Genomic DNA, 21993 nt, shown 5'->3' on the forward strand with positions numbered 1-21993 from the left:
AGCGAAAGTCTGTGTGGCTCCATAGTAATAGCTTTTGCAGAAAAGCTTGTTTGGTCATGGTGATGGGACAGTAAATAATACATCTCAACTGCTGGTCAGTATGCTAAAAGGTTGATAGTGGTGAGACATTATTGAATTATACATATATGGTGGGGATACATCTGCTGAATAATACAGTTGATTGATAGTGGTCATATACAGGACAAACCCTGAATAATGGATCCATGTTGGTGAAACCCATGACCTCCTGGTGGATATGGAGGAGGAGAGGCAATATACTGTACTAAAGGACCTGTGGTGGTGTCCGGTTGTCTGTATGTGTGCTACTGGATAGCTCTGTCTTATTCCCCTACAGTGTTCATTATTGTGAACTGATGGTTGTTTTCTGTATCCAGATGTTGCTGGTGTCCTATTCTCATGGGATCAAATGTAATGCATGTTATAGTACTGAGTGGTACATCAAGATCACCCTTGGTCATATGTATTTTTTGTTTAGGATAATATCAGCAGTCTTCTATCAGCAGTGCAAACATGTATGTTATTACATTATTCTTACATATCTGTTTGGGTTTGCTTAGTCAGCTCTAATCACTATGAGCCCTATTCAATCATGAATCTACACATTCATTTCTACACTCTTAGAAGAAAAGGGGCTATCTAGTACCTAAAAGACTTCTTCAGCTGTCCACATAGGAGAACCCTTTAAAGAACCCTTTTTAGTTTTGGTTCCAGGTACAACTCCTTTGTTCCATGTAGAACAGAGGAGGCTGGTGGGCAGAGCTATAGGAGGACAGGCTCATTGTAATAGCTGTCCAACCTTCATCAATGTCCAACCTCCAGCCAATCAACGAGGAAACCTTGAACATGGGCTAATAAAAGAAGGTCACGATAACAGAACAATGAGGTGTTAATGACTCACAGGTTATTCCACAATCCACAATCCTTGATTAGCTCTCAAATTGGATTCAGTCCAGTGTTTACATTGGAAAAACAGGCTAAATGTGTAATTGAAAAATCGCATCTGATAATTACCCTTCATTATTGGAACATACAGATTTGGACAGCAGGGTATTTCTTCCCACCCCATCAGTTACAGTGGGCAGTCAATGTGTTTGTGATGACCATGTTCTTGTGCTTACAGTCTGATCTGCTCATCCATCTGAGCCCCACCTTTTTCACTTCCTCCCCCAGAATGTCTAAGTCAATGCCTTGATCAATCAGGAAGGTCCCACGGCATGCCGATGCCTGTTTAATAATCAGAGCACACAGAGCAGCCTGATACTTCTGCTCTGCTTCGTCTAACCCATAGTGTGTTCATAGATCAGATTTGTTTTTTAGCAGAGTGTGAATTATTCCACCCAGCCAGCGAAGAGAACAGCCCTGTCAGAAATACTGCTGACTCAGGCATCTTCAGGGAAGACTTGGATTGAGGCTCTGGAAATGGATTTGACCTTTGACGCGGTTAACCATTAATCCATGGCAAAACTTTGAACGTGCCCTCCGAGGGAGCGGTGGACAGGGAGAGCAGCCACGTGTCACAACCGTGACCTGTAACTATTGTAAAGTGAATGGTAAAACTAATGCCTCTGTCTGTCCTGTCATAAACTATTTTATCCGCTCCGGATGAGAATGAGCTGGATATTCTGGGGCATTCTGGGGCATTCTCGTCTGGCAGCCATTCAACTCCTGTGGCATTATACCAAAAAGCACAGGTTTCTCCCGGTTTATAGAGGTGGTTCTACTGTTAGATGATGTGTAGGAAAACCAGAAGTACAGCCAAACTTGGATAACCTGTCAGGATCATGTCATGTTCGTCTGTACCTGATCTAAGAGCTTTCCCTATTATCATGCTGGACCAGACAGATGCTGTTGGACTGGTAATACTCTAACAGACAATGTTTTACAATGCAAGATTATAGAAAGACAAATACACAGTGCATTCGGAAAAAAATCAGACCTGTTAGATGCATTCAGGATAAAGAGTTCAATCTTAGTTTCATCAGACCAGATAAATTTGTTTCTCATGTAGGTGCCTTTTGGTAAACTCCAAGCGGGCTGTCATGTGCCTTTTACTGAGGAGTGGCTTCCGTCTGGACACTGCCATGAAGGCCTGATTGGTGGAGTGCTGCAAAGATGGTTGTCCTTCTGGAAGGTTCTTCCGTCTCCACAGAGCTCTGTCAGAGTGACCATCGGGTTCTTGGTCACCTCCCTGACCAAGGCCCTTCTCCCCTGATTGCACAGTTTGGCTGGGCGGCAGCTCTAGGAAGGGTCTTGGTGGTTCCAAACATCTTTAATTTAAGAATGATGGAGGCCACTGTGTTCTGGGGACCTTCAATGCTGTGGAAATGTTTTGGTACCCTTCCCCAGATCTGTGCCTCAACACAATCCTGTCTCGGAGCTCTATAGACAATTCCTTCGACCTCAAGGTTGATTTTTTTTCTTACACTGTCAACTGTGGGACCTTATATAGACAGGTGTGTGCCTTTCCAAATCATGTCCAATCAATTGAATTTACCACAGGTGGACTCCAATGAAGTTGTACAAACATCTCAAGGATGATCAATGGAAACAGGATGCACCTGAGCTCAAATTCAAGTCTCGTAGCAAAGGGTCTGAAAACTTACAGTTGAAGTCGGAAGTTTACATACACCTTAGCCAAATACATTTAAACTCAGTTTTTCATAATTCCTGACATTTAATCTGAGTAAAATTCCCTGTTTTAGGTCAGTTAGGATCACCACTTTATTTTAAGAATGTGAACTGTTAGAATAATAGGAGAGAGAATGATTTTTTTCAGCTTTTATTTCTTTCATCACATTCCCAGTGGGTCAAAAGTTGACATACACTTAATTAGTATTTGGTAGCATTGCCTCTAAATTGTTTAACTCGGGTCAAACCTGTTTCCTCCAGCATCTTCACAAGCTGTTGTTCTGGGATTGATTTGCACTTTCGCACCGAAGTACGTTCATCTCTAAGAGACAGAATGCATCTCCTTCCTGAGCGGTATGACGGTTGCGTGGTCCCATGGTGTTTATACTTGCGTACATTTATACTTGCGTTTGTACAGATGAACCTGGTACCTTCAGGCATTTGGAAATTGCTCCCAAGGATGAACCAGATTTGTGGAGGTCTACAATTTTTTTTATGAGGTCTTGGCTGATTTCTTTTGATTTTCCCATGATGTCAAGCAGAGACACAGAGTTTGAAGGTCGGTCTTGAAATACATCCACAGGTACACCTCTAATTGACTCAAATGATGTCAATCAGCCTATCAGAAGCTTATAAAGCCAAGACATAATTTTCTGGAGTTTTCCAGGCTGTTGAAAGGCACAGTCAACTTAGTGTATGTAAACTTCTGACCCACTGGAATTGAGATACAGTGAATTATAAGTGAAATAATCTGTCTGTAAACAATTGTTGAAAAAAATACTTGTGTCATGCACAAAGTAGATGTCCTAACCGACTTGCCAAAACTATAGTTTGTTAACAAGAAATTTGTGGAATGGTTGAAAAACGAGTTTTAATGACTCCAACCTAAGTGTATGTAAACTTCCAACTTCAACTGTGTTTTCTAAAATGTCTAAAAACCTGTTTTTGCTTTGTCATTATGGGTATTGTGTGTTGATTGATGAGGAAAAACATGTATTTGATCCATTTTAGAATAAGGCTGTAACGTAACAAACTGTGGAGAAAGTCAAGAGGTCTGAATACCTTCCGAATGCACTGTACATGTATATCAGATCTATTGTCCATGCATTTACACTCTGAAAAATAAGAGGTATCTAAGTGACTCCTATTCATCTCATGAGAAATATGGAAACATTTAATTTTCAAAGAATTGATAATGTGCCTTTGACACAAAAAGAAAAGGTCATACAGCTGCTGATGAGGAGTCTAAATGTGGATCTCCCTTATTTGTTGGGCGAGCACACAGACACTGGAGAATTGTCTTGCTTCCCCCCTACTGTGTTTTCATCTGTCCTTACATATCACAAAGCCATGGTGTGTTAACCAAGTCTGAGATTTTAGCCTAAACTATGCATCGCTGTAAGATTCTATGATGATCTTTTCACCCCCATCTAGAGTTAATTAGCACTCTCTCATTGGCTCACAGATACAGTGGGCACACAGGGGATTTTGATGGGTTGTGTGCGTGTGTCTGTTGCAGGTGCTCAGCTCTTGGTGACCATGGTGACAGTTGCCATTTCTTGAATCTGTTGCAGGATTTCCATTAAAACACATCTAAGAGCATCAGGGTAGGTAGTCACAATTCACTTCCATCAGTTGAGATAACATTCATGCACATTCAAATACAAACAGTGTCAACTTTGGGGAAAAGGTACATGGTTATTTAGTTATCAATCCAACCAAGAAACAAAACATTCATTTTGAGCCAGAAAATCTATATTTGAAATCTCATGGTAAGGAATTTGGGACTAGATTAGAGTCAAATTGACACTGTGTAAATGTTTAGGACAATAAGTCTTACCTGTAGATGCTCACCGTTGCCCTCCAGGTGTATCCTCAAGAGTTGTCCTCACACTAAGTGTCCTGATGGTAGAAGAGTGTTTACAGGTTAACAGCAGAGGGGTTGGGAAGGAGCCTAATGAGGGTGGCTCAGGTAGGGTAAAGTCCCTGTGGGGATCTCTGCTCTGAGTTCATTATAAGGCTGGGATTCAAACCGATCACGCTTTGTCGACGATGCACATTTTAAAGGCAATGTTTCTGCGATTGCGGAGAGCATATTCACAGTAAACACTGCATATGTCGGCTCAATATATATATATTTTTTTTCAAGCAAACGTTAAATTGGATCTACTGGTGATTGGATTAAATTTTGGCCTACACAAAAAGGTTGTTCGGAACCGGTCCAGAACAGTTTAAAGTCCCCTAAATAGGGAACTTGAAGTGTAAACCTAATTTTCCGGCGCTATGAATTTAATCCCGGCACTGTCCATAACCACCAAATTTATCAGGAGTTGTGGTTGTGGCGTCTGGGCCCATAGCAAGGTAGGTACAAAATAGGTTTTCTAAACAAACAACTTCCTTGTGCATAATGATTATAACTCACTGTTGACTGGGCTTTGGATGAGCCATATTAATCCTTAGGGCTTGATTCTATCCGTATTGAGGAAGTCCAGTGCTATAGCACGATTGAAATGTAAAGGCAATGTTGACGTATTCGCAAAGACTGCACTCACGGTAAACGCTGAATAGGGTAGTTCGGGTCAACTAGCCCCCCTTAAAAAATAATGTTAAGCACTGTTATTGCAGAAAGAGTGAGCAACTTATTATGTGACTTGTTAAGCACAATTTTACTCCTGAACCTATATAGGCTTGCCATAACAAAGGGGTTGAATACTTATTGACTCAAGATATTTCAGCTATTTATTTCTTATTAATTTGTATTAAAAAAAAAACATAATTCCACTTTGCCATGATGGGATATTGTGTAGCCAAGTGACAAAAGATCTACATTTAATCCATTTTCAATTCAGGTTGTAACTCAACAAAATGTGGAAAAAGCGTAACTTTGCTTTTTTTGTGTCAGCGATTAGACATTTTGTTTAATGACTACCTCATCTCTGTAACCAACACATACAATTAGGGTCCCTTAGTTGAGCAGTGCATTTCAAACAATGATTCAACCACAAGGACCAGGGAGGTTTTCTATTGCCTCGCAATGAAGGGCACCTATTGGTAGATAAAAAAATAAAAAACAGACATTGAATATTGTTAATTACACTTTGGATGTCATTACAAAGATACAGGTGTCCTTCCTAACTCAGTGGCCGAAGAGGAAGGAAACCACTCAGGGATTTCACCATGAGGCCAATTAGTGACTTTAAAACAGTTACAGAGTATAATTGTTGTCATAGGAGAACAACAACATTGTAGTTATTCCACAATACTAACATAATTGACGGAGTGAAAAGAAGGAAGCCTGTACAGAATCAAAATATTCCCTATCCTGTTTGCAACAAGGCACTAAAGTAATACAGAAAATAATGTGGCAAAGCAATTCACTTTTTCTCCTGAATGCAAATGGTTAGGTTTGGAGCAAATCCAATACAACACATTGCTGAGTACCACTTTCCATATTTTCAAGCATAGCGGTGCCTGCATCATGTTATGGGTATGTGTGTAATTGTTAAAGGACTTGTGAGTTTTTCAGGATAAAAACGAAACAGAATGGAGCTAAGCACAGACAAAATCCTAGAGGAAAACCTGGTTCAGTCTACTTTCCACCAGACTTTGGGAGAGAATAACCTAAAACACAAGGCCAAATGTACACTGGAGTTGCTTCCCAAGAAGACAGTGAATGTTCCTGAGTGGCCAAGTTCAAGTGGCCAAGTTCAAATGTTTGTCTAGCAATGATCAATAACCAATTTGACAGAGTTTGAAGAATTTTGAAAAGAATAATCCAGGTGTGGAAAGTTCTTAGGGACGTACCCAGAAAGACTCACATCTGTAATCGCTAACAAAAGTGCTTCTACAAAGTATTGACTTATGAGTGTGAATACTTATTACATTTTTTATTTAATTTGCAATACATTTGCAAACAATCCAAATAAAAATGTTTTTACTGTGTCATTATGGAGTAGTGTGTGTCGATGTGGGAGAAAATACCTATTTATCCATTTTGAATTCAGGCTGTAACACAGCAAAATGTGGAATAAGTGAAGGGGTATGAATACTTTCTGAAGGCACTGTAGACCTAACTTCAAGTCAAATCAAAGTTTTTTGGTTGCGTACACAATTTAGCAGTGGGTCCGGCAAAATGCTTGTGTAACTAGTTCCTAACAGTGCAGTAAAATGTCAAACAAGTACGCAAATAAAAATAATTAAAAACTGGAAACAAGTCATCAAGAATGTAGAACGAATCCAAATAACAACAAAAATAATAATGTATCAGTAATCTAAATGCAATCTTGGCATATATACACCATCAAGCATCTGTGGGTTCGATTACAGGCTCAAAATGGCTAGAAACAGAGGCCTTTCTTCTGAAACTCGTCAGCCTATTCTTGTTCTGAGAAATGAAGGCTATTCCATGCGAGAAATTGCCAAGAAACTGAAGATCTTGTACAACGCTGTGTACTACTTCCTTCACAGAACAGTGTAAACTGGCTCTAACCAGAATAGAAAGAGAAGTGGGAGGCCCCGGTGCACAACTGAGCAAGAGGACAAGTACATTAGAATGTCTAGTTTGAGAAACAGACACCTCACAAGTCCTCTGTCTGTGTTATTTTGCCCATCTTAATCTTTTCTTCTTATTGGCCAGTCTGAGATATGGCTTTTTCTTTGCAACTCTGCCTCGAAGGTCAGCATCCCGGAGTCGCCTCTTCACCGTTGAGACTGGTGGGTTTTTCTTTATTTTTACTATTTTCTACATTGTAGAATAATAGTGAAGACATCAAAACAATGAAATAACACATATGGAATCATGTAGTAATCAAAAAAGTGTTAAACAAAACAAAATATATTTTATATTTGAGATTCTTCAAAGTAGTCACCCTTTGCCTTGATGACAGTTTTGCACACTCTTGGCATTCTCTTAACCAGCTTCAGGAGGTAGTCACCTGGAATGCATGCTGGTGACACTGTCAGTGATTTATTTAAAATTCAAGGCACACTTAACCAGCATGGCTACCACAGCATTCTGCAGCGATACGCCATCCCATCTGATTTGCGCTTAGTGGGACTATCATTTGTTTTTCAACAGTCCAATGACCCAACACACCTCTCTAGGCTGTGTAAGGGCTATTTGACCTAGAAGGAGAGCGATGGAGTGCTGCATCAGATCACTTGGCCTCCACAATCACCCGACCTCAACCCAATTGAGATGGTTTGGGATGTGTTGGACTGCAGAGTGTAGGAAGAGCAACCAACAAGTGCTCAGAATATGTAGGAACTCCTTTAAGACCGTTGGAGTAGCATTCCAGGTGAAGCTTGGGAGAGAATGCCAAGAGTGTGCAAAGCTGTCATCAATACAAAAGGTGGCTACTTTGAAGAATCTAAAATCAAAAATATATTTTGATTTGTGTAACACTTATTTGGTTTCTACATGATTCCATACGTGTTAGTTCATAGTTTTGATGTCTTCACTATTATTCTACAATGTATAAAATAGTAAAAATAAACAAAAACCCTTGAATGAGTAGGTGTGTACAAACTTTTGACTGGTACTGCATATATACATGTAAGTAACTTTTCTAAATGAGGAAATATCAGCTCAACTTACCTCAGAATCATTTAGTTGGAGTGACGTTTTTTTTAGACGAGACAGATTACATTTTTAGCTGAGCAAGAGCAGTGTCAGGGAAAGAATTGAAAAAGAAATTGGTGACATAAAGTGGTTTCTGTGAGAATTGTTAACCCGGTGGGCTAGTAAGCTCACGTTACCCTATGTCGGCTCAATAGGAAATTACTTTTACATTTAAATTGTGCATATGGCATTTTGAAGACATAACCAGCCATGTAGGAAGGTAGCACACCAACTGAAACATTCGTTTTGATTTAAAATGAGTTTGTCTGACCTTTTCTGACCACCCAAAAGGAAACTTTTCCACTATTTGCTTTTTACTTTAGACAAGCCATCTGAGTGTTATGAGAGCAGCAAATATGAATCATTATGTCCGTTCAAACGGAACCTCAATTCAATTTCATCTTATTGATGGAAACGGGATCTAATGTAAATCTAGTTGACAAATGGAGGTAATATTCTAGAGTATCATTTCCATCCCACTCAGCCCTGAGGTGGTTCACATTTTAGAGAATGTATTTCATAAAACACTGCCAAATGTTATAATGTTAAATGTTCGTTGTACAGTGCATTCGGAAAGTATTGACTTTTTCCACATTTTGTTACATTACAGCCTTATTCTAAAATGGATTCAATAGTTTTCCCCCCCTCATCAATCTACACACAATACCCCATAATGACAAAGCAAAACAGGTTTTAGAAATGCTTGCACATTTATTAAAAATTAAAAATCAGAAATATCACATCCCCATAAGTATTCAGACCCTTAGTACTTTGTTGAAGCACCTTTGGCAGCGATTACAGTCTTCTTGAGAATGACACCAAAAGCTTGGCACACCTGTATTTGAGGAGTTTCTCCCATTCTTCTCTGCAGATCCTCTCAAGCTCTGTCAGGCTGGATGAGGAGCGTCGCTGCACAGCTATTTTCAGGTCTCTCCAGAGATGTTTGATGGGTTTCAAGTCCGGGCTCTGTCTGGGCCACTCAAGGACATTCAGAGACTTGTCCCGAAGCCACTCCTGCGCTGTCTTGGCTGTGTGCTTATTGTCGTTGACCTGTTGGAAGGTGAACCTTCACCCCAGTCTGAGGTCCTGAGTGCTCTGGAGCAGGTTTTCATCAAGGATCTCTCTGTACTTTGCTCCGTTCATCTTCCCCTCAATCCTAACTAGTCTCCCAGTCCCTGCCGCTGAAAAACATCCCCACAGCATGATGCTGCCACCACCACCATGCTTCACCATAGGAATGGTGCCGTGTTTCCTCCAGATGTGAGGCTTGGCATTCATGTCAAAGAGTTAAATCTTGGTTTCATCAGACCAGAGAATATTGTTTCTATTGGTCTGAGAGTCCTTTAGGTGGCTTTTGGCAAACTCCAAGCGGGCTGTAATGTGCCTTTTATTGAGGAGTGGCTTCCATCTGGCCACTCTATCATAAAGGTCTGATTGGTAGAGTGCTGCAGAGGTTGTTGTCCTTCTGGAAGGTTCTCCCATCTCCACAGAGGAACTCTGGAGCTCTGTCAGAGTGACCATTGGGTTCTTGGTCACCTCCCTGACCAAGGCTCTTCCCCCCCGATAGCTCGGTTTGGGCAGGCGGGTGGCCAGCTCTAGAAAGAGTCTTGTTGGTTACAAACTTCTTCCATTTAAGAATGATGGAGGCCACTGTGTTCATGGGGATCTTCAGCATACGTTTTTTGTTACCCTTCCCCAGATATGTGCTTCGACCCAATCCTGTCTCGGTGCTCTACGGATAATTCCTTTGACCTCATGGCTTGGTTTTTGCTCTGACATGCTCGGTCACCTGTGGGACCTTATATAGACAGGTGTGTGCTTTTCCAAATCATGTCTTATCAATTGAATTTACCACAGGTGGACTCCAATTAAGTTGTAGAAACATCTGAAGCATGATCAATGGAAACAGGATGCACCTGAGCTCAATTTCGAGTTCCATGGCAAAGGGTCTGAATACTTGTGTAAATAAGGTATTTTTATGATTAATACTTTAGCAAACATTTCTATAAATCTGTTTTCGCTTTCTCATTATGTGGTATTGTGTGTAGATTGATGAGCCAAAACATGTATTTAATCGATTTTAGAATAAGGCTGTAACGTAACAAAATGTGGAACAAGTCAAGGCGTCTGAATACTTTCCGAATGCATTGTATATTACTGTACTCGCCCTTCTCCTTTACTGGGTGGCGCTGGGTTTTTTCTGTATGTATTATTCATGACAAAGTCAGCCATGGGTTATTCTGATTATTTTCATAACATATCAGAAAAGGGACAAGCCTCCCTGATGGTTTACATTGATTGTCATCCTGTATCCATCCCACTCCTGGACTACACTGTCTGAGTGGGTCTTACTGGACTGCCATAGGCTACTTGCACTCAACCGGAACATCGTTGAAAATTCATAGTGGCTCTTCTCACCCCAATGCTTTGAGTGTGTGTGTGTGTGTGCGTGCGTGCGTGCGTGCGTGCGTGCGTGTGTGTGTGTGTGTGTGTGTGTGTGTGTGTGTGTGTGCGTGTGTGTGTGTGCGTGTGTGCGTGCACACTGTGAGAGTCTAATGTAAGCTGATAGGGTTTCTCTGCATTTCCATCATGGGAAATTAGAGCCCCATTAGGGTAAATACTCTGTCTCAAACAATTTGCAGCTGATTAAGATGCAATTGGGCCCAGTTTTTCTCTCTTCTTACTGCACCTCTCTCCCTCGCTCTATTTCTGTATCTCTCCCTTCCTCTCCTTCACCTTTATCTCTGAAGGTAGAGAACATGTACAATCAACTTGTTGATATTCATCTCTCTACTCCTGTAATTGTGTCGCAGTTCAAACTGTGGTTGTGTAGTTTCATGTACAAAGTTATGAATCCCTGTAGTGAGCCACAATCCCAATAGACAGATTCTCCAAGATTCTGTGCCATTTTCATTTGATTTTTTCAACATAGGCAAACAGGCCAGAGTAAACACTGTGAGATAATATCTCTCTGAGGACAGAACAGATGATAATGGAAATTAGGAGAGAAAACAGACAGATAGTTGTGTGAAAAAAAACAGGAGAGAAAAAGAGGTGACCTTCAAAAGAGCACAGGTCCAAAGGTTGAGTTCTATAGCTAGCTGGTCTCATGCTGTTTCATTAACAGTTCTAGATTAAGGGAATTTAATACATGTACATGTGAATGTTTTTGACCATAAACACATTTTCAAAGGTTTTAGGGTTTTTTGAAACCACATTTCAACAAACCAAAGTCTGGTGGTAAAACACAATGTGGTCCAGTCTTCTGTCATTCAATACAGTTATCCAGCTGCTGTAAGAGATGATGCGGGTGTTGAACAGAGAGGCACTTGGAGGGTCATTCGGCGTAATACCTGTGTGACTAAGGCATACACACCCAGATAGACGTCCTTTAGGCCTACAAAATCACCTTGGGCAGGTCGACGGAGAAGCTATATCAATAATGGGTGTGATTCCCGGGACCACCTGTACATAAAATGTATGCACGCATGACTGTGAGTCGCTAGGAATAAAAGCATCTGCTAAATGTCATATACAGTGCCTTGCGAAAGTATTCGGCCCGCTTGAACTTTGCGACCTTTTGCCACATTTCAGGCTTCAAACATAAAGATATAAAACTGTATTTTTTTGTGAAGAATCAACAACAAGTGGGACACAATCATGAAGTGGAACGACATTTATTGGATATTTCAAACTTTTTTAACAAATCAAAAACTGAAAAATTGGGCGTGCAAAATTATTCAGCCCCTTTACTTTCAGTGCAGTAAACTCTCTCCAGAAGTTCAGTGAGGATCTCTGAATGATCCAATGTTGACCTAAATGACTAATGATGATAAATACAATCCACCTGTGTGTAATCAAGTCTCCGTATAAATGCACCTGCACTGTGATAGTCTCAGAGGTCCGTTAAAAGCGCAGAGAGCATTATGAAGAACAAGGAACACACCAGGCAGGTCCGAGATACTGTTGTGAAGAAGTTTAAAGCCGGATTTGGATACAAAAAGATTTCCCAAGCTTTAAACATCCCAAGGAGCACTGTGCAAGCGATAATATTGAAATGGAAGGAGTATCAGACCACTGCAAATCTACCAAGACCTGGCCGTCCCTCTAAACTTTCAGCTCATACAAGGAGAAGACTGATCAGAGATGCCGCCAAGAGGCCCATGATCACTCTGGATGAACTGCAGAGATCTACAGCTGAGGTGGGAGACTCTGTCCATAGGACAACAATCAGTCGTATATTGCACAAATCTGGCCTTTATGGAAGAGTGGCAAGAAGAAAGCCATTTCTTAAAGATATCCATAAAAAGTGTCGTTTAAAGTTTGCCACAAGCCACCTGGGAGACACACCAAACATGTGGAAGAAGGTGCTCTGGTCAGATGAAACCAAAATTTAACTTTTTGGCAACAATGCAAAACGTTATGTTTGGCGTAAAAACAACACAGCTGAACACACCATCCCACTGTCAAACATGGTGGTGGCAGCATCATGGTTTGGGCCTGCTTTTCTTCAGCAGGGACAGGGAAGATGGTTAATATTGATGGGAAGATGGATGGAGCCAAATACAGGACCATTCTGGAAGAAAACCTGATGGAGTCTGCAAAAGACCGGAGACTGGGACGGAGATTTGTCTTCCAACAAGACAATGATCCAAAACATAAAGCAAAATCTACAATGGAATGGTTCAATAATAAACATATCCAGGTGTTAGAATGGCCAAGTCAAAGTCCAGACCTGAATCCAATTGAGAATCTGTGGAAAGAACTGAAAACTGCTGTTCACAAATGCTCTCCATCCAACCTCACTGAGCTCGAGCTGTTTTGCAAGGAGGAATGGGAAAAAATGTCAGTCTCTCGATGTGCAAAACTGATAGAGACATACCCCAAGTGACTTACAGCTGTAATCGCAGCAAAAGGTGGCGCTACAAACTATTAACTTAAGGGGGCTGAATAATTTTGCACGCCCAAGTTTTCAGTTTTTGATTTGTTAAAAAAGTTTGAAATATCCAATAAATGTCGTTCCACTTCATGATTGTGTCCCACTTGTTGTTGATTCTTCACAAAAAAATACAGTTTTATATCTTTATGTTTGAAGCCTGAAATGTGGCAAAAGGTCGCAAAGTTCAAGGGGCCCGAATACTTTCGCAACGCACTGTATATACAGTATACACATATAGTATATTATTAAGAGTTGGTGTCCTTTAGAAATGGTCTGATCATTCCCATCTGCCCAGTGTTGTGTTTACGCTTAGGTGGTTGGGTCTATCAGCATGTTGACCAGGCTGTGCATGTTGAGAAACATGTCAGAGTCAGTCTTCGTGGTGCAGGGGCAGACAGAGGCAAGCCTCTCCAGCCTCAGTCAGACCAACTGGGATGAATACTCTGACAGAAGGTTACTTCTCAGTTTCCTGACCCGTGGCTAATGAGATTAGTTCTTTCTCAACATATCAGCGTTCCCACTTGTAGCCGTGGAAACACTTGTATCTTATGCAATTGTATGTTGACACTAAACCAATCACCTCTAACCTTACACAGTATAGTATGTTTTTTACTAATACAAAGCTGCTAATTTTTGTCTATTCAAAATGACCCCATTTCAAAGGGAACAAGCACTCATTAAGATCAGGTGTTGGCAATTAGTGGGCTCGGGCCAACACACCTGAACACACTTAACAAGATAGAGGATAGAGTTTTCTTGTGGTTTTTATGGAAAGTTTTCTTAAAGTTCTCTGATCAATTTGAGACATGACTTGAAATAGAACCCTGATGAAACCTGTTGAAAAGGTTATGCTGAAGTACTGCAATTAAAACAGAAGACCATTGTCAGAACTATTTGATAACATTCCCAATGTCAAACCAGTTGGAGAACATTCCTAGAACATTACCAAAAATTGAAATGAAATGTAACCATATTTGAACTTATAAGAAAACTTTCTGTTAAAGTAATGAAATACACTGTACCAAGAAAGTAACTTTTTTTTGTGAAGTTCTATAAATGTGCTGAGAACGCTCCAAAGTCAATCAACTATCCTGCACCATTCCCAGAAAGTTTTTGGGAAGGTTGTAGGCAAAATAACCATAGGACAACCCCGCTCTCACCAAGCTCTAAGAAACATATGGTTCTCAGAACGTCATGTGCTAGCTGGGATTGCATTGCAGTGCCTGACTATATATCCTTGTTTGAACTGTCCTATATCCAATCAAAGGAGTTAATGACATAGTATTGATTGATAAGTCTCACCTAGGGGTTCTGAGTTAAAACTAATTACCTGTCTTTTGCAATGACATTGTTCACATAAATCTGTAATCTCTCTTTACAACCTGCTCATGTCTCAAATATCTCTTCCTGGCTGAGGTTTCACACGTCTGATAATTGCCTGTCAATTCAATTAAATTCAATTCATTTCAGTTCAATTCAAGGGGCTTTATTGGCATGGGAAACATATGTTAACATTGCCAAAGCAAGTGAAGTAGATAAAATACAAAAGTGAAATAAACTGCAATAAATTGCCTGTCTCTCTGTCTGTATATTTGCCTCTGTCTTTGGGAAATGTAATCACTCACAGGATCTGGCAAGGATCTTTCCATCCCTTGTACGGACCTCTCAGTCTATCATAAGGACACATCATAACAAGCTACTGTCATTATAGTGCACTCAATAACATTTAAATGAGATTTCAATTACAGTTTAGGTACACGTATTGCATTTACTCATTGTTACAGGCTAGGGTTAATGGTTAGGGTTCAGCCGGGGTGTGGGCATGAAGCTAGGGTTAGGTTTAGGATTAGAATTAGGGTTGAGATTTGGGTTAGAGTGGAACCAGGATGAGATATGAAGCTAGGGTTATGGTTACGTTTAAATCTCAGCGTAAATGTATAAATAGTCCCATTGAGTAGAGTTATTAAGTTGACCTAACTCAAAATAATAACTACAGTCTAAATACAGTTTTTGTTTATTGCATGAGCCACTAATATCTCCAATAGCTTTCTACTGGTTGATTTTGGTGCATTTGATTACTTCTGTCAGTAACCAGAAGTCCATTGGCAAATTCTCTTCATGATAACACCCCCAGCTGGTCTAAACATGACATGGCATGTGGACAAGTCACTTGGCACTTATACACTGAGTATACAAAACATTAAGAACACCTGCTCTTTACATGACATAGACTGACCAGGTTAATCCAGATGAAAAGTATGATCCCTTATAGATGTCACTTGTTAAATCCACTTAAATCGGTGTAGATGAAGGGGAGGAGACAGGTTAAAGAATTTAGACTATTGAGACATGGATTGTGTATGTGTGCCATTCAGAGGGTGAATGGACAAGAAGATTTAAGTTCCTTTGAACGGGGTATGGTAGTAAGTGCCAGGCGCACCGGTGTGTGTCAAGAACTGCAATGCTGCTGTGTATTTCACGCTCAACAGTGTCCCGTGTGTATCAAGAACGGTCCACCATCCAAAGGACATCCAGCCAACTTGACACAACTGTGGGAAGCATTGGAGTCACAATTGGGCCAGCATCCCTGTGGAACGCTTTTGACACCTTGTAGAGTATGCCCCGACAAATTGAGGCAGTTCTGAGGGGCAAAAGGTACAACTCAATATTAGGAAGGTGTTCTTGTTTTGTACGCTCAGTGTACATCACTCACTCAGTTCATCCTCCTCTACTGTAAGATTAAGTATAAAGTATAAAATATACACATTAAAGTGTCAGCTTCTTGGCTTTCTGATTGTGTCGTCATACATACAAGCTGCTGCTCACAATTACAATTACATTTGAGGTACAAGTATTGCATTAACAAGTATTGCATTTATTCTACTGTACAGTAGAGATGTTGGAAGAGCTTGGAATTTGGTTGACCTCCTCCCACTCCGTAGAATGTTATGCCACTGGGGATTGCAGAAATCAGTTTCTCCTAATTGAATGAAATTTAACTGGGAATATGCCCTTTTTGAATAAATCTGGTGTTATATACAGTATAGTTTGGATCAATGCCAGCCACCTTATGAGACGGCACACCTCAACTTAATGAAGTGTCATTAAAAGAAACAGAACTACATGCATTGATTAATACCGAAGTAGCTTGACTTTTCACTTCACATTTAAAATCCAACGTCATACCTCTGTTAGTGGGTTCTCCTCTCCATTCAACCTTAATTTCCCAACTTTCCAATCAATCTTTATATGTTGACTCCAATTAAATAAAATGGTTAAATGTGATTAATTAAAACAACATTTTAAGAGATAGGTAAAATGGAGGCAGACACAATCAAATGGTTCCAAGTCTGGAGTAGAGAGGGACAATATGCTAAATGACTGGGGCTTTGGACGTAAATTGTTACATTTGATAGACCAAATAATCTGAAGAAGTGCTACGTCTTATAGCCTTATAGAGCAATACCTCATGAGATATACTACTAAAATAATCTTTAGAGCTGGGTTTTGTGCATGCAGAGAGGCATCCATCTACCAGTGCAAGTTAAAAGACATCTAATAAGCCCAAGTGTACCATTATGATTACATTATGACATTACTCAAATGTAGGATAATATGCCAACTATGCACGTTTGTTACATTATAAAATGTCTTACATCATTCTAAATGATAGACCATATACAAGGAATTCTATGATTACAAGAGTCCCGTGTGATTGAAGTGGATTGGATCCTAAAACAATTCAAAACAACAGAGGGTGCATTTCAGTAGTGTACTGTAACTAAGTACCTGTCCTTATGATCTGCCTGTTAATCCCCTGTATCATCTAGATTACAGCCACAGCTGTCTAGGGGGCCCTAGCTGACTCCTGCCCTCTGCTCTCTGCGCCCAGGGTTTAATGAGACTTGGTGGCCCTTTAACCCATGGACTCAGTTCTTGGAGAAGAGGGTCACCTAACATAGACATACTTTCTGACACAAAGAGATCAGGTTAAAGAGTGGTAGCGAGGTCAAAACAAAGCTATGGCCATGCTGCTTCATTCATGCTAGATGACCTAGGGCTTGGAGGATGTGATCTTTATTATGTATGTAAAGACAGGTATTAAGAAAAGCCACATAGGATGTCTGCCAACAGAGTAATGCTACATTAATGATTTGTATAGGTAAAGGCCCCTACACACTTTTCGGAAACTACGCAAACACAGCGAAGGAGCATCGTTGCCTACAGTTGAAATCGGAAGTTTACATACACTTCGGTTGGAGTCATTAAAACTCATTTTTCAACCACTCCACCAAATTCTTGTTAACAAACTATAGTTTTGGCAAGTCGGTAACATCTACTTTGTGCATGACACAAGTCATTTTTCCAACAATTGTTTACAGACAGATTATTTCACTTATAATTCACTGTTCACAATTCCAGTGGGTCAGAAGTTTACATACACCAAGTTGACTGTGCCTTTAAACAGCTTGGAAAATTCCAGAAAATGATGTCATGGCTTCATAAGCGTCTGATAGGCTAATTGACATAATTTGAGTCAATTGGAGGTGTACCTGTGGATGTATTTCAAGGCCTACCTTCAAACTCAGTGTCTCTTTGCTTGACACCATGGGAAAATCAAAAGAAATCAGCCAAGACCTCAGAAAAAAATTGTAGACCTCCACAAGTCTGGTTCATCCTTGGGAGCAATTTCCAAACGTGTGAAGGTACCACGTTCATATGTACAAACAATAGAACGCAAGTAGAAACACCATGGGACCACGCAGCCGTCATACAGCTCAGGAAGGAGACGCGTTCTGTCTCCTAGAGATGAATGTACTTTGGTACAAAAAGTGTAAATCAATCCCAGAACAACAGCAAAGGACGTTGTGAAGATGTTGGAGGAAACTGGTACAAAAGTATCTATATCCACAGTAAAACAAGTCCTTTATCGACATGACCCGAAAGGCCGCTCAGCACGGAAGAAGCCACTGCTCCAAAACCGCCATAAAAAAGCCAGACTATGGTTTGCAACTGCACATGGGAACAAAGATCATACTTTTTGGAGAAACGTCCTCTGGTCTGATGAAACAAAAATTGAACGGTAAGGCCATAATGACCATCGTTATGTTTGGAGGAAAAAAGGGGGAGGCTTGCAAGTCGAAGAACACCATCCCAATCATGAAGCACGGGGGTGGCAGCATCATGTTATGGGGGTGCTTTGCTGCAGGAGGGACTGCTGCACTTCAGAAAATAGATGGCATCATGAGGAAGGAAAATTATGTGAATATATTGAAGCAACAACTCAAGACATCAGACATCAGTCGGTCACAAATGGACCTTCCAAATGGTCAATGACCACAAGCATACTTCCAAAGTTGTGTCAAAATGGCTTAAGGACAACAAAGTCAAGGGATTGGAGTGGTCATCACAAAACCCTGACCTCAATTCTATAGACAATTTGTGGGCAGAACTGAAAAAGCGTGTACGAGCAAGGAGGCCTACAAACCTGACTCAGTTACACCAGCTCTGTCAGGAGGAATGGGCCAAAATGTACTCAACTTATTGTGGGAAGCTTGTGGAAGGATACCCGAAACGTTTGACCCAGGGTAAAAAATTTAACGGCAATGCTACCAAATACAAATTGAGTGTATGTAAACTTCTGACCCACTGGGAATGTGATGAAAGAAATAAAAGCTGAAATAAATCCTTCTCTATACTATTATTCTGACATTTCACATTCTTAAAATAAAGTAGTATTCCTAACTGACCTAAAACAGGGATTTTTTACTAGGAGTAAATGTCAGGAATTGTGATAAACTGAGTTTAAATGTGTTTGGCTAAGGTATATGTAAACTTTCGACTTCAACTGTGTATTAAAGTAGTAAAAAGTTTATTATTTCGGAAGTTTACAGTGAAATAATCTGTCTGTAAACAATTGTTGGAAAAATGACTTGTGTCATGCACAAAGTAGATGTCCTAACCGACTTGCCAAAACTATAGTTTGTTAACAAGAAATTGGTGGAGTGGTTGAAAAACAATAATAATAATAATGACTCCAACCTAAACTTCCGACTTCAACTATATGTACTTTTGTGCGGCAAAGATTTTGGAATGGACAGTATATGACTGGACCATTACATTGACCCCCCCTCCGTTTGTTTTGTACACTGCTGCTACTCACTGTTTATTATCTATGCATAGTCACTTCACCCATACTTACATGTACAACTTACCTCGACTAACCTGTACCCCTGCACACTGACTCAGTACCGGTGCCCCCTGTATATAGCCTCGTTATTGTTATGTTATTGTGTTACTTTTTATCATTTTTTTTAAACTTTAGTTTATTTGGTAAATATTTTCTTAACTCTTCTTGAACTACACTGTTGGTTAAGGGCTTGTAAGTAAGCATTTCATGGTAAGGTCTAGACTTACATTCGGCGCATGTGACAAATAAAGTTTGATTTGACGATGCTCCATCACTCTGTTTACGTAGGCTGTTTATGTAGGGTGTGTAGGGCCCTTAAAGAAAGAAACAACAACTATCTTTTGGTATTTATTTCATTAGTCCATTGTTGATATAGTCCCAAAATGTTTTGCATGTCAGCAATCAAGTTTTCAAGATATATAACTTACAGCTGGTATTGATGCATTTTGCATCAGATGATGCTGCGTCTTGGCAGCTTAATCTCACTTACACGGACTAATGTTTCAACCCGGCACATACCCTCTCTGATTTATCTTTTCAGGGAATAGGATAGGATATATCTTCCCAGAAAGACAAAAAACTATGACAACTGCGTAGTTGAGATTACTTGTGTTTTTATTTGGAGCCTAACAAAGTTAATTCTATGCCGATGGCTCTCTGTCTCCTGTAGATTATAAAAGGACTATGAACACTGCTCATCCAATATCCTCTTCCTGCAGGTCACAACGGAAGATGTGGTGGAGTGACAAATAACTCCATGCCCATGACTCCAGACACTCAAGCAGCCAAATCCAGTGTTAGTCTGTGTGTGTCTTTGTATTTGTTGCAAAGGGAGAAAGAGAGAGGGTTTATTCAGCATGGGAGAGTCAGAAGCATCCATCTGAGATTTTTTTAAAGTACAGCTTTCAAAGCCTCTCAGAAATAAAATCAGCAGAGTTGAGCTCAGTACAGATGGGTCTAGGGTAGACAGATGGCTATGGCTTCCATTGGCCCAGGTCTGCACATTCTGATCTCAGATAGAGATTGAGACTAAAATTAAAACAATTATGTTGTGGGTGAGCTACGCAATATTTTCAGAGATAAAGACAGCCATGGAAAAAATTACTTTGGATTGGATCTTTTACTGCATCTTCTATTAAGTCTGTGATTAGTAAGCCTGCTGAGGCCTCCCTGTTCCTAGTGTGCTGTGAGGTCTGTGGGCCAGGGCAGGTGAGGCCTGTCTGTCTGTCTAGAAGGCTCCAGCTGGCAGCCTGGGGCTGTGGCTATGCTGGTTATTCCCTGAGACCACACCACCGTTCTCAAGAAGGGACAGGGACTCCAGAGAGCGAGTGCTCTCCGTGTCTGGGCACATGTGGCGCAGCCCTGGGGGAGGGAAGTCCTCGCTCCCCTCCTGACCTTCCCTGCTGGTTGCCGCCAGGGCCGCTGCAGCCGCACACTCCTCTTTGAACAGGCGGTTGTGCTCCTGCTTGAGCTCCTGGTAGCTCTTAGAGAACATGTGGAAGATGGAGGTGGCTGGGAAGGCCATGATGAGGATGCCACTCAGAATGCTGCTCAGCGCCACCACCTGGCCAGGGATGCTGCGTGGCACCATGTCGCCGTAGCCCACTGTCGTCATGGAGATAATGGCCCACCAATAAGAGGCGGGTATGCTGCTGAAGTCCTGGGCTCCGGTCAGCTCGCTCTCGGCCAGGTGAACCAACGGGGAGAAGAGGGTGACGGCCACACACAGGAAGAGCAGCAGAAGGCCAAACTCTCTGGTGCTCTTCCTCACCGTCAGGCCCAGGGTCTGCAGGCCCAGAGAGTGACGGGCCAGCCTCATCACATACAGGATCCTCAGGGCCCTCAGGATCCGGAGCACCAGGCCCAGCTTGTCCAGGTAGCTGGTCCCCCCGGCCTTCTCATGGTCCAGGGCCGGATCATCCTCATCCACCACCAGGGACACATAGTAGGGCAGGATGGCCATGGCGTCAATGACGTTGAGGGGCCCTCGGATGAACTCCAGCTTGCTGCGAGCCTGAATGAAGCGCAGGATCCACTCTAGGGAGAACCAGGCCACGCACACCGTCTCCACGATGAACATATGGCGACACTTCTGAGAACACTCACCCTGTGGCACAGATAGACAGAGAGACAGATTAAGAGATTGGGGCGAGAGAGAGAGGGGGGGGGGGGAGATTTGGACAAACGGAGAGAGGAGTAGGTAGAGAGTGTTGAAGAGGAAGAGAGAGAGAAAGGCACACACAAGGGGCGGGACAGAAATCAGCAGGTTAGATAATCATCTAGGGAGGAATTACATGTGCCTAAATGGAACTTCATTCCATTTTCGTGCACTTTCCTCTCTTCGAGCATTCTGACCTTGAACTTTAGTATGGGGAAACGCATGTGTCAGTCAGCTATTCATTTGGGGTGGAGATCACAGAAATGGGGGTGTGGCAGAGGTGCGTCTACAGATAAGCATATTCTGATCTTGACTTGATTCCCTAATAATTCCACCACCTTTACGTGCAAGGAAACCCTGAAAAAGGTTGAGCAAACCCTGTCGGTTTCCAAGTGGAAAAACATCTGCTTTCTTTTCCAGAGAGAAATAACAGCATT

General features: G+C 41.3%; 1 protein-coding gene across 1 annotated transcript; it reads right to left on the reverse strand.

The window, feature by feature from the left end:
* Nucleotides 1-19563: 19563 nt before the first annotated feature.
* Nucleotides 19564-21503, reverse strand: LOC110494509 (potassium voltage-gated channel subfamily G member 4-like). The gene has a single exon (XM_021569642.2). It carries the CDS (start codon nucleotides 21476-21478, stop codon nucleotides 20627-20629), a length of 852 nt encoding a protein of 283 aa, XP_021425317.1. The 5' UTR covers nucleotides 21479-21503; the 3' UTR covers nucleotides 19564-20626.
* Nucleotides 21504-21993: the final 490 nt, after the last annotated feature.

Source organism: Oncorhynchus mykiss, chromosome 2 (genome assembly GCF_013265735.2).
Source record: "Oncorhynchus mykiss isolate Arlee chromosome 2, USDA_OmykA_1.1, whole genome shotgun sequence".
Taxonomy (NCBI): domain Eukaryota; kingdom Metazoa; phylum Chordata; class Actinopteri; order Salmoniformes; family Salmonidae; genus Oncorhynchus; species Oncorhynchus mykiss.

What these genes read in the sequence shown, in the direction of transcription:
- LOC110494509 (XM_021569642.2), bottom strand. Translation starts at nt 21,478, where the DNA reads ATGTTCATCGTGGAGACGGTGTGCGTGGCCTGGTTCTCCCTAGAGTGG.